At 35.7% G+C, this 18,106-nt stretch overlaps 1 protein-coding gene across 2 annotated transcripts in view; it reads left to right on the forward strand.

Annotated features, from left to right (window-relative positions):
* The window catches only part of SHPRH (SNF2 histone linker PHD RING helicase), a 56,879-nt gene that overhangs the window by 21,099 nt on the left and 17,674 nt on the right, over window positions 1-18,106 (forward strand). For both annotated transcript variants that reach the window (XM_088161600.1, XM_088161601.1), the window contains 11 exons: window positions 2,412-2,533; window positions 5,032-5,120; window positions 6,875-6,964; window positions 9,005-9,112; window positions 9,610-9,752; window positions 12,578-12,751; window positions 13,063-13,125; window positions 14,169-14,394; window positions 15,280-15,423; window positions 16,727-16,828; window positions 17,681-17,752. In XM_088161600.1, coding sequence (XP_088017726.1) covers window positions 2,412-2,533; window positions 5,032-5,120; window positions 6,875-6,964; window positions 9,005-9,112; window positions 9,610-9,752; window positions 12,578-12,751; window positions 13,063-13,125; window positions 14,169-14,394; window positions 15,280-15,423; window positions 16,727-16,828; window positions 17,681-17,752 — 1,333 coding nt within the window. The remainder of the gene's footprint in view (window positions 1-2,411; window positions 2,534-5,031; window positions 5,121-6,874; window positions 6,965-9,004; window positions 9,113-9,609; window positions 9,753-12,577; window positions 12,752-13,062; window positions 13,126-14,168; window positions 14,395-15,279; window positions 15,424-16,726; window positions 16,829-17,680; window positions 17,753-18,106) is intronic.

Raw genomic sequence — 18,106 nt, forward strand, 5'->3', positions numbered from 1 at the left:
TAACCGAGTGTGAAACAAACCAGATTCTTTTTTGTTTTAAAATAAGCCCACTGCCTTTTTTTTTTTTGTCTCGTACAAAACTCATGTTGATGAATGAGAACAATAAGTCAACAGAATGAAATAATTCGTTAGTTCAAAGAAAATGTTTATGTGAGATTGCAGGATTTGTAAATGTGCATCCAGACTTGAAAGCTGTTCAAATGCTCTTTTATTTGCATGCTTTCAAGATCATCTGCTCCCCACAAGTGCTTTGCAAGTACCAGTTTGGTCTCAACTTTTGTTAGACCAAAAAAAAAAAAAACAAAAAAAGCATATTGCCAATCCTTCTGTGAAATGTGGCTGCTACTTTTTCAGTCACTTAGAAGTTAGTACTGCCAGTGTTATTGCTACTGTTTCCTGGTCCATCCATTCTATTCAGTCTCTTTCAATCCTTGTAAGAAGTTGTGTCCTACTCCTTGCTCTTTTTTAAACAGGGCACCTGCAGTGCCTAAGCAGCTGAAGCTGACTTTATACCTGCTTGAGCAGAGACCAATAGTTTGTGCTGTAGCACTCATTGTAACAGTCTGCTAATGTGGAAGCAAGGACTCAAACATAGGAGAAATCAATATTCCCACCCATCATATAAGATTATTTGCATTAAAACGAGCCAGTGTAGTATAAATGTAAGATAAGTAAACTGAGCAGAGTATGGTGGGAACAGCTTTGCACTGTGTTCATTTTGGTGGAATGGTTGCACAGTGACAGCTGCGTAGTAACTGATGGAAAAACCAGCAATGGAAATTAAATCTTTCTTAAAAATCACATATACAAAGAAAAGTCAATTCCCAACACTGTTTGCATACCTATACTTTTTTCGTGAACCAAACTCTACTGCAGCAGTGGACATTCCCAGAATAGGGAGAAGATTTGGTTCCTGTCTTTGGTTCTATGTAGGAGAATAATGAGAAAATTCTCTGCTAGAATCTTTCATGAATAAGAGAAATTTACTGAAATAAGAAACTTTATGCTGGAGCATATAGATAAGAGACATGGATCTGGAATAAAAACCTGAGTTTGGAACATATTTTGTTCTATGATAGATGGCCTTTTTCCTCACTTGTGTAGTGAAGGCAGTCAATGAGATCTACTCAGAAAAAAACATGCTCTCAGAAGAGTTTTTTCTATGTTCCCCTAGTTTAACTGAGTAAAAACCCCTTCTTTTTGCCTTAGTTGATAGTATCAGACTGTGTATCAAATAATCTATTTTATGTATTTTAAAAGTATTTTATATTTTTATCCTTTTGCTGTTAAAATTTTCCTTGAAACTGCTGATTGTTTTGAAAATAAAAGGTGGGTAGCAATGGTGGAAGTATCAGCATATGGAGGTTCTATGTATATTTACCATTGCCTTTGCAGGATTCAGTAATTATGAATAATGATTACATTGATTTAAAACTGACTCTGGTGTAACACTGTACTGTAAAACCAAGCATCAGTTTCTACAACTGGAACAGTGTTGCAAGCAAGGTAAAATAAAGGCCTAGGCAAGGGTAGCCTTCTGATATTATGTGAGCCCAGTCTGTGCAAGAGTTATGTTGTCTCTTACTCTACAGTGCTGGACACCAAGTAATAAATGCTTCTCCTGAAGGTGAATGGGGCTGAGAAGCAGGGAGGGGGTCAAACAGCAGCGATTGGTACTAGGAGCAGCCTCTGGTCAGCTGTTGTAGGCTGTTGCTGTTGTTTACTGTCTCGTCATATGGGTCCTCTGATTCTTTAGCCTGTGGCCTTACTCCAAGGTATCTTCAAGTGTCCTTCTTGCATCTTCTTCATTTCTGTTCCTGCTTCTCTCTTTTCTCTCCACTTCTGGTATTTTTATGTTAAGCTAATTCTCTTCTGGTGAAATTCTTTCATAATTTGCAGATATGACCAATGTAGAAAAGGAAGTTTAGAATTATTTTTGCTAGTCTTCTCTGTTCTCATTTCACACATTTTGTTTACATTGACACTTCATGTGTTTTGTATTTAGATTGGTAGCAAGGGTAGAAGTGTAGTCTGTCATAACTGTTTTCATCTGAACAGCTTTTGACAAAATGAGGTCTATTTTACTTGTTTCCAGTTCACCACTAACAGAAAGAGAAAAAAATTTTGCCCCGTGAAGAATTATTTTGCCAAGTTCAAATTTTCTTCTTGCTTCTTATTTCTTTGTGTTCCAGGAAATGTCAACCTCTGGACACACTCAAGTTAGGGTAAAGCTCTAGCAGGAAGAAAATCTGACAGCTGGAGGTTTTTTTTAATGAGTAAAGAAATCTTAAAAAAACATTTGCAGTATGTTGGATGCATGTAATGATCTGTTGTACTGCTCAGCATGACCCTCTTACTTCTCTAGTACTGTGATTATGTTTCAAATTCAAGCCATTTGGTCTCCTTTTCAGCACCATGACCATGGAGGAACTGTTGGCATCTCTGCAAAAGAAATGTCGAACAGAGTGTGAAGAAGCTCACAGACAGTTGGTGTGTGCTCTTAATGGCTTAGCTGGTATCCATATCATTAAAGGTAAGGCCAAAGGTCTGTAGTGTATGGTTTACTCCTTTCAGTACAGGAGTAAAGAATATGCTCCATCTCTGGGTACTGGAAGGTTAAAAGAAGTCATACTTGTGTAATTGTACTTAACCTGCTTTTGTTTTATCAGTATGGCTTTCTGGGCTTCCCTTGTGCCCCCAGCCATGCAAACTGTTATGCTGACTGTGGATTCCTTTTGCTGCCCTGCTAGACAGCTCTGTCAATGTTGATTTTGTCTGAATTATAAGGAAAAAAAAAACCTTTTAATGAGAAACAAGAATAATTACATGAATCTTGAGTGTCCCACAAAATAAAAATAAATTAAAATTACTCAGTTATGAATGTGTAAAAATGCCTCTTTTTCAAGTTCTTCTAAGGTTGAGATGCTGTTTGAATTTTTCCAGCTCATGTCAAAGTCTTCCTTCAAAGAGAACAGGCAAACTGCCTTTTCTCTTTCTTGCCTCACAAAAAGACTATATTCAGATTCTTTAATCTATAGTTAGTAGGTTTGAAATACTTTATTATGATTGCAGGATGGAGGATAAGTGTTTCTATAGAGTTAAGTGCTTAAAAAGAGTTACCTACAGATGTAATGCTTCTAAGATACACTAGTAGCAAAAATTATGTTTGGCCTATTTTGAAAACCAGGTTGATAAAAATTTTGTCTGATGAGAAACAAAAGCTGGACAAAAGAGGCAGAGTTCTGGTCTGTAACTCCTTCCCCCAGTATTACCCTTAACACTCAGTCTTCTTTATCAGGAAGGGGGAAGCACACCTTACATGAAGGTGAGGCCATGAATTTAGTCTTAATATAATTGAAAACTTAGAGGTCTAATCATTATTAGTCCAAATTGCTTCAGGCAAAGAAAAGGGTAACAATCACACTTAGTTGTTTCTGCTTCTTGTCCTGCTTTTATGCTCACCTTTCTACTTAGGCCCATCTGGACCCTGAGGTCAATGGTTTCATAGATGTGGTGGCAGTGCAATTGCCAGTTGTCATTACCTTCATCAGGAGGAATAAGATATTTAAGTTGATGGTTGCTTCCTCACACAAGAATCCAGTGAGGGTCATTTTTATGTTTGCTAGCACGTTTGCATCTTTCTCTTTTTTCATTGGTCTGCAGCTCCATCAAAATGCCAAATTTAGTGTACATTATGCCTTTTATAAATGTTACATACTCTCTTTGTTCTCTTTGTTGCCCCTAAAACCAGTTTTGTCCAGCTCTAAGTCTGCATTTCTTTGACTGTGGGTGAGTTGTTTATAGCCATGGCTTTCTTATTCACTGCCAAGCCTGTGCACCATCTCTTAGCATCCCATGGCTGTACTCTACACTGCATCCTGTATTTTTATTTGTCAGTAGCCTCTGCTATTGTTACTAGGCCTGTATTTCCCTACACTACATCATTGTGGTAGTTGTAAATACCTCATTCTACATGGGAAAACTGCTTGTTACTGCTGTCTATATAAAGTTGTGTTTGTACCACACAAATGTAAACAAAAAATAGAGTTTAAAAAAATACGAAAAATTAGCCATAGACACCTAGCGAATTACAGAAATTGCTATCACAGCTAAGCCAAGTAAAAGGTTCAGGCAGGTCAAGAAAAATTCAAGAGAGGCCTGACAAGCTTCAAGCTAGTAAATTCAGCACATAGCTTTTGGCTGGTTCCTAGTAATTGCAATCCTATATTGCGTGACTACACCCTTACAAATGCAACTCTTTCAATGTAAGAAGCAGCAAATCTTGTTGACATAGAATTGTTACACTTCCATATAGATAGGATGATGGTTTTTGTTTTACTCTGTTATCTGTCTTTATGCATTTCTTGTATCTGTATTTCTCCATGTTTTAAGAGTGTCTAAGAGTATTACTGGCTAAATAAATTTCCATCAGCTGAAAAAAGAAAATTAAAATGGATTTATTTTTTCACTGCTTTTCCATACACAACTTCAATTTTGTATTTCCTTTTAATTTATATAAGCTATTTTCTGAGAAGTGATTGTGATGCTGGCAGCTTACATTAATAGTTGTGCTCCCTGCATGTACCTAATCATTTCTGCATTTCTGAAGTATGACGCAACTTTCATGGTTTTCACTTGAGGAGTGAGTTTGCAGTGCAAATTAAGCAATCCATCACTGCAGTGAGTTGCAGATGATTTTTTAGAAGTGCAAAATGAGGTGTTTTTGGATTTATGCAACCGTGAACACATATTTTAAGATTAAGAGGTTTACAGATCTTATAGTCACAAAATATATTTAGTCAGGAAACTGCATAAGTCTTTGCACAATATCATATTCTGTCTCTTACCAATTTTTTGATGGGGAGGTATGGAATGACTAGGAAAGAATTGCTTGAAGACAGGCTCTTACTATACAGACTGAGAATATGTTAGTATGTTAGAAGTAATGTAATACTTGTAAGGTCACGGCTGCTTGTATATTTAAAAACCAACACAATATGTCTGTGTTTTTGCTACTCTTTTTTAATTCAGGAGAATATGCTTTGGCTGCGGAGCTGTACAGAGAAGTACTAAGATCATCTGAAGAGCACAAAGAAAAGCTCAAAACAGATTCCTTGCAAGTGAGTGAGCATTGAAATGTAAAGAGACGTAGTTAAGAACTGGAATACTTTAGATTTATTTTAACAGGTCAGTCTTTGCTTCCTCCCAGTGGTGTGCTGAATTACTCTTTCAGCCTGCTGTAATGATCACAGTCTTTTGATCATGATCTTTAGATAGGAATCTGTCCCATGATCTTCATGCTTATTTCTTTTTTTTTACAAAAATAAAAAGCTACCATGTTTCTAAAAACCTGCTTGTGAGTTTTCTTGATGTCCCTGAAGCATGATCTCCACCTGCTGTTCTGCAGTACAGTTAACAAGCTGAATTCCTAGTCTGGTGCACGAGACTGTGACTGCTCACATTAACAGTGTTATATTACATCCTGCAATTACAGAATGCAGGGTTTGCACTGAGAGTGATACTAATGTGCCAAATGATAGAGAATAATACAGTATTTGCACTGCAGAAGATAAAAGGGCATCAAAACATGGAAAAGAATTGAAGTCCCTTTTCTCTTCAGGCATTTGACTTCATGCCTTTTGAACACTATTAAAAAATACGAATATATTTGCCTGGTAGAAAATGTCATGGTTCTCCAAGTAACATATTCATAGTTCTTCAAGAACTATCAGTTCTAAATGTACCAAAATTTTGTTCAGCATAATAAGAGATGTAAAATGTTAGTGACACATAGATAAGAACTGGTCAGTTGTCTGTTTCTTTACTTGCTTCTCTGAGCAAGTAAAGGTTGTGTTGCATGTGGTCACCTGATGTCTCTGTTGTGCTTCTTTGATTCTTTCTTTTCCTTTGTGACTTCCTGGTGGCTTTTTTTGCTTAGCATAGATGTATTAGCATAAACTTGTTCACCTGCTTATAGGTTGTTAATTAAATTGTTCTACTGGATTGTGCAATCTAATAAAGTTGGTTTTTTTTCTCCCACTCAAAATATACACTGCCTAATATTGTCTTAGTGTAATACAATTTTACTTATTTTAAGTCTTCTCAGTTGTGTAGAATTAGCTCTTTGGGATAATGGCAAATCACAGCGGGCTAGTCCTCTTAAGTGGCTAAGATAGTAATAGGGCAGAGGTGAAGAGAATCCAGGATGTGAGAAGGGCACAAGTTTATGATAGTGGAGGTTATTAGTGGTTGCGGGAAGCGTAGTATTATTGGTCTGATTTGAGAAACAAAGGGTGAAGCCAGAGGAGCAGGGTTTCTTTATATTAATAATAAATCTATTTTTCCTAAAAGTATACCAAAAGGTTGTATTTTTCAGTATCCTCTGTTTCAGAGTAATGAAAAATATGAAAAATTATTACAGCTCTTGGTATCTGGTCTTTTCCTTACACTTTATTTTGCTTTACATAGGCTAAATGAATTGTTTCCTCAAAGTATTCTAAAAGATATTTACCAAAGAAAGTGCTCTGAGATAAAGAATTTGTTTTTCATAGTAGTCAAGGGCTGTTTTCATTGGGAGGGTGAATATGGTATAGGATCTCATGACCTGGTATCACACTTGCCTGCTGATTTGCTTTTGAGATGTTAAAGAAGGTCTTTTTAATATTTCATTTCCTGTCATTCCCTATACCAGTAAAATGTGAAATGGAATCTTTCTTTTCTATATAAGATGCTTCTAGATTAGCAGAGAAAGACAAAACTGATTTTAAATGCGTGCTAATTTCTTGCTGTGAGCTTTCATTGCTGTTCAAGTTTTTCCTGACACAATGTTGCAATGGGTTTTTGTCATGATTGCTCTTGACTTTTTGTATATTAGAGACTTCATTCTACACATAATTTGATGGAACTGTTGGCAAAGCACCCAGGAATCCCCCCGACTTTGCGTGATAGCCGACTTGCAGAAGAGGTAAACTTATTTTATTTTTGCAAAAATATTGAAGAGCACATTTTTATATTTTGCTCCCTCAGCATTTTCTCTAACTAAAGAAGTAATAATTCTTTTCATTTCAAAATAAATAGCTTTTGAGTTAATTACATGCATTTCCCTTAAACTTCGTATAAGTTCACAAAGAGTTCAAGAGTTGTTTACTATGTGATGATAGCAGAAATATCCAATGCAATATTGCTGTTCTCAATGTTGGTGGCCTCTCTTATGTTATGAGTGTGTTTTATGGAAATTTTAATAATTTTTACCTCTAAAATGTTGTTTCCCCACCCTCATGTTCCTGTGGAAATAACTTTCATAGGTGTTACTGGTAAAGAATGTGTCATCCTGAATTCTTCTGAGTCCTTTATTTCCTCGTATTTTCTTTAGCTTTGCTCATTTTTACTTCAAAAAGTCCAAGTTTTCTGTAGATGTCTTTGGCCAGATGAGCAAATCACTGTATATCACTTTCTGTATGCATAAGCTTAACTATATCCTTAATCCTAACTGGGGAAGTATCTGGCAAAATAGCTGGGATTACTCTTCCCCACTGGTTACTTGCACTGAACGTAAGGACAGCATTTGCAAAATAATGTCTTTTTTGTGTCACTTGTGTGCTGAAAGAGACCTTGGGACATCTCTGGCTGAACTTCCCCCTCAGAGCAAGATCGACATAGATTTCTGTCCAGGTATCCCAGGGCTTTATCCAATTGGCCTTTTAAAACCTCCAAGGAAAGAGATTTCACAATATAACTGAGTAGCCTGTTCCAGTGCTTCATATATCCCATAGTAGGGAGGTTCTCTGTGAATTTATTTCCTGTTTCAATTTATAGTCATTGTCCCTTGTTCACTTGCCATGTACTTCAGTAAAATGCCTGGGCTCCCAATCTTGGTGATTTCCTTCTGCCTGCTGGGAAGCTGTTCTCTGAGTAATCTCTAAGTCTCTCTCCTTCAGGCTGCACAGGCCCAGTTCTTCCAGCCTCTCCTGTTTTATGCTGGTGATGAGAATCTTATTATTTAACTATCTTCCGATATTTTATCATTTTTATGCAAATTCTATGTAAGCATAGCAGTGTTTTAATGAGCCTTGTTCTCCTAAATATATAAAGTTTGGACCTGCTTTATAGAAGTTTTATAGAAGTACTGCCTCTTTTTTATTGACCTGTATTTCTAGCAGTTTTTAAATACTGCATTATCCTGGCTTGATTAAAAGGAAAGCTATTAGAAAATTTGTTTTGTTTGTAAATATGATGCCGAGGTAGTTTTCCATAGCTACCTTTTGCCAGTAGCTGTTCTAAGTACCCGAGAGTCCTGTTGACTCCAGGTAAACTGGGTTCTGTAATAACAATGTACTATCTTAGTAGTAGCAAACAAAAACTTACTTAAATAGACATTAAAATGCACAAAATAAATGTATGTATTGAAATCTGTATGTAGCATAGCAATATACATGTTACTTTTGTTTTTTCATCAGTTGTTAAAATATAAAAGCATGCTAAGTTATTTTATAGTGATGGCACTTGCATGCCAAGAGGGGGGTTTCACTGTTAGAAGTAATTTCTCTGAAAAAATTATATCTGATGCATGTAATGAAATTTAAGCCTTTCTTGTTACTTTATGAGTAAGTTTATGTAGGTAAGTTCAATTGTCATGTTCTCAGACTGTTCTGGAATCTTTATTGTTTGCTTATTCAACACAGATAAGTAAGAATGCTGAGTTATATTCCAGTTCCCTTTTGTAATGCATTGTATTCCTATTGTGTTGTTTGGGCTTACCCAAAAGCAAAGTTGCACAGTTAGCATCTTTATAGTAATTTGTCTTCTCAAATGTTTTCTTTTTTTACTTACTAATAAATGCTGGATTCTAGAGGAAAAAAATGTTGCTAAATACTGCTTATAAATATAGGTGCTAGCACATAGATAGGTGACCATATAAGAATACTGATAGCTGGAGAATTTTTACATTTGCAGATATGCTCACAGATATGATTTGTGCATACTTTAAGCTCTTATTTCCACGCAGGCAGAACAACTTCGACAGCATTATATGAGTAAATCCAACGCAGAAGTTGCAGAAGCCCATCAGGCCTTACAACCAGTCCTTCAAACCATTCGGGAACTTCAAAGAAAGGCAGGTACCTCTTAAAGGTTTTGTCTCTGACTTTCAGCATTTTAAAATAATATTATTTTCATCTGCTTATCCAGAACTCTAGCTGTCTATCTTCTTACACCTATTAAAATTACAAGGTCACTTGAGTATTGCTCTATTAATTTTACAGGGAACTTTGCTTTCTCTGATTAAATGATCTTTTCATCTCCCTTTGAGAGAGAGAAGGAAGGAACTTTGAGATCACAGTATCTCTGTGTGGCTGTTCTATCTAGATAGCCTTGGTGAATCTGACTCTACTGAAGGAATATAAAGGTGTGGAGAATGTAGACAGTTTCTTAGTTATGTGTTTACATGTCAAGAGAAGATGGGATATTTTTAAATTACACTCTCATCCTCCATTTTTCATGGAATTAGCCAGTGTTTGACCACGGCTTAAAGAGCAGTGTATGCCTCTGCTGCAATGAGTAGATTGATTTTCTGTTGAATGTTCAAGGATAAATCTCTTATTTTTCATACAGATACATTCAGGTTCTCCTTGGTGGTTGGATGTCATCCAGACAGCCATACAGTATGCCATCGATGAGGAGCTTGTTCAACGTGTGCAAAACGAAATAACCTGCAACTACAAACAGCAGACAAGTAAACTCTCCATGGCAGAGAAGTAAGGGAATAACTGAAATACGCTCTTAAATACAGTTAAATCTACTCAGGTCTTATTACTAGTTTGTGCTAGCAGTTGCAATTAGATAGCAGACATTTTTGCTTCAGAGCGTCTGGACTGCAATTATGTTTCAAAACCAGTCCCTGAAAAAGTGCAACTACATAGAAGACTTGGAAAGAACAGCAGGAAAATTACTGTTTTCTCTTAGATAAGCATTCTTTGAAATGTTCTTCTGTATTATCTACTGTGGTTTTACCGTCTTCTATACTCATGAAACTGCTGAATAAGAAGAATCCGAAGTTTATAACATTAAAATTGAGTAACTTGTAAAAGAAATTGGCTTGCTTAAATGGAAAGTAGACAGACAATATCAGAAAATCCTTGTATAACACAATGAAGTAGCATCAGTGTTCTTCTGAGCAAAGAATTTGAGGTTGGTTTCATGTTCAAGACAACACTATACCACTTCTTTTTGAGTTCAATTACAGAGTAATGAATTCAGAAGGGAAATTCAGAGGTCCCTTAAATCAACCCCCATCTTAAGGTCCAGACTCCATGCTCATTCAATCCAGTAAAGTTGCACAGCGATTTGACCTGTTACATATCTCCAAGGAGCGAGATTCAATAGTCTCTGTGTGAAGCCTGTTCCAGTATTTGGCCCACTTGGTGGAAAAGACATTAAAATTCTTTTACCTAGTTAATATTTCCTGTGTTGCATCTTGTGTACATTGTCTCTTGTTCTTTTGCCAAGTGCCTTTTATCAAAGTTTGACTCTGTCTTCTCTGTACCTTCCAGTTAGATAAATAAAGCGAGCAATATGGTCTCCTCTAAATTTTAGGATTGAATAGACCCTTTTCTCCTAACTCCCCCTCTTGTACATTCTGGATGAAGGTCTGTAAGTTCATCACAGAAAATGGAGACAGAAGGGACAGTGCTCTAGTAGTTCAGGCAATTTTCTCAAATATGTGAACTTATGCTCTTAAATACAGTCTTTCTGAATCATGTTTTAGTCAAATACATTTTTATTATATTTATGATATATATAAATATGTGTATATAAATGTATATACATCTGTCTACAAGTTTATAAAACGTGTGTATAAATTTAAATACTTAAGATACATATTTTAATTCCATATGTAAAGATGTATCTTCCACTCTGACTACTCTGCCATCATGATTTCAAAAGGTTGAAGTTTCTTCTTGATGGAAGTAAATGTATCTTTTATTTTCAGTACTTAACATAATTCTATTGAATAATCTACGTAAAGATAAAAACTCTTTTCTTCGGCACAAGGGGCAATGGGCACAAACTGAAAGACAAGACGTTCCCTCTGAACATCAGGGAACGCTTTTTTACTGTGAGGGTGAATGAGCACTGGAACAGGTACATGGAGAGGTTTGTGGTGTCTCCTTCCTCGAGGTACCCAAAAGTTGTCTGGGCATGGTCCTGGGCAACCAGCTCTAGGTCACCCTGCTTGCTGAGAGCATTTGAGCAAGACAACACCCAGAGGCCCCTTCCAACCTCAGCCAGTCTGTGAGTCTGGATATGAATATGTCATGGTTATTTAAGAGTGATAGCATCACATGCTGCTCAAAATAAATGAGGAAAGGATTGTTTGCATGTTGATGCAAAACTTTTATGCCTATGCATCCATCTGTATGTTAGCTTGTGTCACTGATTTTTTTTCCCCTCGATTGAAATTAGATATTCAGAAAGTATCTTCTTAAATTGCGCTTACAGATTGTATGACTTTGAAAAAGCTATCTGTGACTAAACTTTCTCTTATAACACAGGGATAAAACTCACTTCCTCTTCAATTTATTTTGGCATATGAGAAAAAACTTAAAAAACACTGTCTTATCAAGTGCTACTGGTCAATGGTGGAAACAACAAGTACTCTTGAGTACTGGATATGATTAATCCATGCTATAGTGAGGGAGATTTTTATAAAGCTGGTGTTACTTGGCAGCTGATGATATCAACAGCAGACTTGTGGTTGCAATTTACATTTATTTTTGGACTACTTGGTTAGGCAAACTTTGTCTATATTATTTTAAAATGCACGTTACTGAAGTAGGTCATACTGAATGCCAAGCTTTAGTATTGTTAAACCTGTGCTTTGTTCTCTGCACTGTACCAAACGGATGTTTTGGATCAAACTTTCCATGTTGTCTAGAACCACAGTCTTATACATCAATGTCAGACCTTGTAGGAATGATGCACTTTCTTTCAGCAAGAGACTTCTGCTGTCAGGAAAAATGGGAAGTGCTTAACTTGTGTTCATGTTTGTGTTCACTACCGCAACACCCCTTCAGTCACAAAAGGCAGCTAGGTTTTAGGAAAATAGTTTACTGTTGTGTCCATTTAATAAATTTAACTTTGAAAGCTAACTTGCTGAATGAAGTGTATTTTTGTGATGGGTGCATGTGTCTGCTGTGAATTGCACAGATGCATTGGAAACCATTTTGTTGGCTAGCAGACACAATTAAGACTGTAAGTATGTGCAATGGTTTACCTTTCGTAGATTTGCACCGTGCACCAGAATATTGTAGGTTGGTGTTCACTACTAGTATTTGGCCATATCTCTCAAGTCGTGGAAAGAGTCTTTCTGTTCTGAAAATACCAGGCATCAGCTCTGGGGATACACTGGAGTGATTTCTGACAGCATTGCATGTAGTAGGAATCAACATTTTCTTGTGGTACCAACGTTATATGTTGTCATAGATTTCTATTTATCTATTTATCTTCTACTTTAAAACACTGAATCAAGTTTGGATTTGGTGTCTTGGTGTACAGTAATTTCCCTTTTTCTTTAAATCAGATTTCGTGACTGCAGAGGCCTTCAATACCTTCTCACAACCCAGCTGGATGAAGTGAAGAAGTTCCAGAAGATTGTAAGAGAAGCAGTGAAAAACTTAGAAGGTCCTCCTTCTAAGCAGGTTATTGAGGCTGCCACTATCTGCCATTTGCGACCTGTTAGACTGCCACTTAACAAGTAGGTCTTGAAAACAGAAAATATACCTTAGATGTATATTACTAAATTTTCCTTTATTTGAAATAACATACTAAAATCTTTATTACGTCCTCAGGAGCTGCATGCACACAGATATCACAGATCCATTTGTTAGAATCATGACCTTTGATTTTATTTTTACAAAATCTTCTGATGTCAGCTATATTGGTGTACATATGACTGTTATTTTGTTCTTTTTAAAGAATTTTGTGTAGTTTTATATATTCGTTTAAGGGCTTATGATAATTTGGTTTCTGATTAAATTCTGACTGCATCTGTTTTCTGTGTTGAAGCTGTGTCTTTTGTAAGGCTGACGAGTTGTTCACAGAATATGAGTCAAAGCTTTTTATGCATAGGTAAGTTCATAGCTTTATAAATTTCTCACTGTTAGAAAAAATGAAAGTTGAATTAGTTTGTTTTCTGAAATAAGTTTATGACCAAACGACAGCGACTTCTTGCTGATGGCTTTGATAGCAGTTGTTTTAGGTTTAGTTTTCTGTGTAAATTTCATTTGAAGAAATGGTGTCCAAGGAATGAATACATGCCACTTTCTCTCAAGCCACTGTAATATGAACATACATTTGAAATGAAGTGGTGGCATGTTCAGAAAGTATGTGTATAAATACAAGTATGCTAATTTAACTAATAGTCCTATTTGTGCAAATACTTACTTGCAGTCCAGCTGCAAGTGGTATAATACCACCCTCATTCAATGTTGCAATGATAGAAGAGATCTCAGGATAAAGCTGAAAGAAGTGTGACACCAGCATGAGGTGTCAGAGAAGTATGCAGAGTGGGCAGCACTGAGAGACATAGATTAGAGCTCTCTGCATGCTTTCTCTTGGACTTCTTTCTCTCATCTCCCTCACAATGTCAAAATTGGACTGAAAAGTCTTGAGGTTACTGAGAAAACATTTTGAGAAGTCTTGATCAGTGGGATTTCTGTTGCCTCATGACTGCTAGAATCAGGAAGAATTGATGTATTTCTGAATTACGAGTATTTTTCAAGGAGAGAACTGGGGAAGCTGTACGGTTCTTTCACAGTGAAATACACAGCAAATTTTGCATCAGAGTTTAACTGCAATTCTTTCTTATATAAACAATCAGAATTGAAATTTTTTAATGAATGTGACATTAATAACTACTGAAACATGGTTTAGATGTGTAAACCTTTACAAAAGCTATTGATGATGTTGAGTGGAAAAAATGGCCTTAGGATTGGTAGAGGTCACTGTCGAAAACAACCTTTTGATTAGGTAATAAAACAGCTGTTTATATTTGCTTGGTTTGCATTATCCTTTAATCATACATAAGAAGGCTGAAATAGATGATGAGTAAGTATAGATGGATGTGGAAGTACAAAATCAGTGCTGAGTGCTGTGTTTGTTTTGTTTTGAAGTGTTAAAGGCCAAATGGCAATATTCGAGGAGATGATAGAAGACCAAGAAGGGCTTGTTGATGACCGTTTGCCCACCACAAGCAGAGGGCTCTGGGCAACCAGTGAAACTGAGCGTGCCTTGAAAGCTCTGCTCTCCTTTGCCAAAGCTCACCGAATGGATGCTAGGCTAACTGAAGAAGGGAGTGTATTCCTGGAGCTCTTTGAAGCATGGAAAAAGGAGTATAAGGTACAGTAAACTACATGGTGATCAAACAGTTGTGTGGTCCATTTAATTTATTATAAACAAATTGCTGCTGAATATTAGCACATCTAAGTCATATTCCTGAAATTAGGCTTTGCCTACACCAAATTTTTCCACGGTGGTTATTACAGGATTTGATTTTAAACTATTTATATATGATTTAAGAGTTTCTAAAAGCTATGCTGGCTACTAATCAAATTACTAAGCAATGTAATTGCATCTATTAAGACACTATAAAGATGTAATTAAATGTGTTCATCTGTTTACTTGAATCAGAATGTAGCAAGACTCAGCAAATCCAACACTGATCCATTCTGTAATTCAGTTTACGTTCAGTCTTGTGAAGAAGGAACACCGTTTTTTCATGGGCTTTTATTAGGAAACAAAAGATGGGACTAATATGCCAATGAGAATGAAGACAGTGTTATAATTCTGTCTGTTGTGACTTGGAAATACTGATTCAGTGGTCTGTACTACTCTAACATACACCGAGTTACAAGGGTGATACTCTGTGAAATAACTTTTTTTATTCAGCCGGATTTGGGGTTTTTTTTGTTTTGTTTTGTTTTTTTGTTTTGCAAGGCATTTTGTTTCTGAAGTTTTAGTTGCATTAATTATTGTTATACTAGTAGTTGTAGAAGAAATGAGAGACAGCTATTTATAGTTGTTTATACAGAGAGGCTGGAAAAGAGAACAGGCAAAATGATGCTTGTTTTCCTTTATAATTAGTTGTTGTGGCTGAATGCTGTAAAGGAATATTATCTCTTTCTCCAAAAGGTTTGTCACATTTTATTTTACATTGTACAGCAGAGTCATGTAAGTGTAACTCAATTCAGTTCTGCTGTTCATTTGTGTGGGGTTTTCTTACAGTTACTTCATGAGTATTGGATGGTCCTTAGGGATCACGTGTCTGCTATTGATGAACTGGCAATGGCGACAGAACGGCTGAGAGTGCGTCACCCTGACGAGCCAAAACCAAATCCACCGGTGCTCCACATTATAGAGCCACATGAGGTAGAGTACTGGGCAGGAAAGAATGGCTTCTTTTTGTAGGAACCTACCTCCTACAAAAATAAAATCCGCATCTGGATCTTATCTATATTGTCTATAATGTGTCTCGGTTTTCATTTCAGACAGGCTTGGTGGAGTATAGAATTCTTACCTATTTCTGCATTAAGTACATGGGCCATTTTGAGCTTGTAACTGTTTTTTGTTAGCCTTCTGACAGAGTGGCATGTTTCCAAAACACTGCTGACCTTTCAGCAGCAGCAACTTCCTTCCTTTCTCTACAATTGCCCGGTTTTCCAAGCTGGTGGAAAATTAAGTTGACTTGATTCCTTACCAGTATTGATACTTTCCACAAACATATATAAAACAGAAGTGAGCACCTCAAAGAAAAATCTTTTTTTTTCAGTATTTTGAAATTTCTGAGCTATCCCTGAATCTGTTTATGATGATAGAGAAAATGCTGGGTTGATTTAACCTCTTAATTTTTTTTGCACCAATAGAAGTATATTTTCTATAGACATATTTTGTGCTTTTTTTCTGTGAGATTGAGTTAATGTAAAGTGCTTCTTTCTATAAGGAAATAAATTTCATCTTCATATTAAAACAATTTTTTTAAAGGAGCACTTTGCTTAACAAATACCTAATAAAGTCTTAAGATTTATGCATGTCTATGCAGCCATAAAAGAAACACCCATTACTTTGGCCTTCATCCTTTAGGTACTCACCTCTTCTGCAGTATTACTTCTTCACTATCATCTGTAATTAATCTAATAAAAAAGTCATCTTGATGTTTCTGTCTTTGTATAGGTTAAATCAGAAGTGGAAATTTCTAAGAAATATAAAGAAAATAATTGTCTCTTACACATTGTTTTTGGAACCAGCAGTTGATTCTAGTGTATGTATGTATATATATATATATATATATATATATATATACACACAATTGTAAGAAAATAGACAATAAATTGAATCAAGTTCAAAAGAAACTTCTTAAAATTTGGGTTATTTTAATTTAATTTTGTTTCTGTAAAGAACCGAAAATGTAAATAAAACAATAAAAAGCAATGTTATGTACCTTTGTGTCTCAGCCCATTCACAGTGCTGTGTTCATATGGGTACAGGAAGGAAATAGATAATCAATTTTGCTTGGGGAGAAGCACATCTTAAATTTCCAGCATGAGCTGGTTTTCTATCTGTCACCAGTAAATTACTCAGCTGAATTTCACCAAAAGAAATTAATTTAAGCCTCACTGTAAAATTCAACTTTTTCCCCCCACTTTTTAACACATATTTAATGTTGTTTTCATAGGTAGAGCAAAATCGAGTGAAACTTCTGAATGACAAGGCAGTTGCCAAATCACAGCTTCAAAAGAAATTAGGACAACTTCTGTACCTCACTAATCTGGAGAAAGTAAGTTTAATGATTCCTTGGTCTTTACCTAAGTGATGTACTCTGTTTACCCGTGGAAGGGAAGAAACCTACCATTATTTTTATTTGAAACTCCCATCTTAAAAATATTGTATTTTCTGTGAAGATTCATCACATTTTGAAATTCAGTGAGCTGTTCCTTGTGTTACTGTGTGCTCATAAAGCTATTTATTGCATTAGGTATTTTAGTTCCTTGTTTAATTACATGCTTATTAAACTACGAACTTGTTTTAGATGCTTAAAGTTTTCATTAAAACTAACTGGGCTATGTTTAGTAGAAGCCTTATAAAATTATATATGTCTATGCATACCTTTGGTGTTTTACAAAGAGCTTACCTGAAACAGAAAGATAATCACATCTGGTGTTTAAGTAAGTGTTAAAAAAAACCAAAACCAAACCAAAACAGACAACCTCTATGTATTATATGTTATTTCAATCATACTGTTCGAGTGAGTGCATTTATGTTAAAGTAAGCATAGTTAAGCAAAATAAGTGTTTTTGCAACAATGTGAATCTGATAGAAAATATGTGGAGTTTCTTGTTTGAAGTTTGTATTTTACGAGGATTTTTCAGAACTGTTACAGTGCTGAAGATGCCATCTGAAGGATTGCAGAATGAAAAATGCTCCTTTTGCTTACCATAAGTTACATATTTTTGAAGTCCTCAAGATGGACTTGAGTACATGAATATATTTTTAATTTGCTCACATAGTGCTTTGGTTTGATTTGGTTTCTTTTAAGGGCTTCATTATTCATTTTTTTCTAGAAGCTTGTTTTAAATATAGAATAACAAAACACAAAACTTACTTTTTTTTTTTTTTTTCTAAATTACAGTCTCAGGATAAAACTACAGGAGGAGTTAACCCGGAACCATGTCCAATCTGTGCACGTCAACTAGGGAGACAGGTAAGATACTTATTCAGCAGGTTTTAGTTTTAGAACATCTTTAGCTAGAGTTGAGCCAGTTGTGTGTCAAATTGTCAACATCTGTTTTTAAATGAATGTTGTAATGAAACAGGGAAAATGAGCTGTTTCCTGTATTGTACCAACCAGCCTCTCCCCAGAAATAACATCTTTCTCAGATGCAAGCACGTCTACTTCTTTTAGCTTTCAACATCAGTGCTTTTCTGTTCCAAAAATGTGTGTTCATGATTGTTTTATAACTCTGAAGTTATACTTTTGGCAGAAAGATTTATTTCCCATTTATAAGCTAACAGAAAGAAGAAGTAGGTAAACTTCTATTGTATACTATTGTATTTT

This window comes from Sturnus vulgaris, chromosome 3 (genome assembly GCF_052056855.1).
Source record: "Sturnus vulgaris isolate bStuVul1 chromosome 3, bStuVul1.hap1, whole genome shotgun sequence".
NCBI classification, from domain to species: Eukaryota; Metazoa; Chordata; class Aves; order Passeriformes; family Sturnidae; genus Sturnus; species Sturnus vulgaris.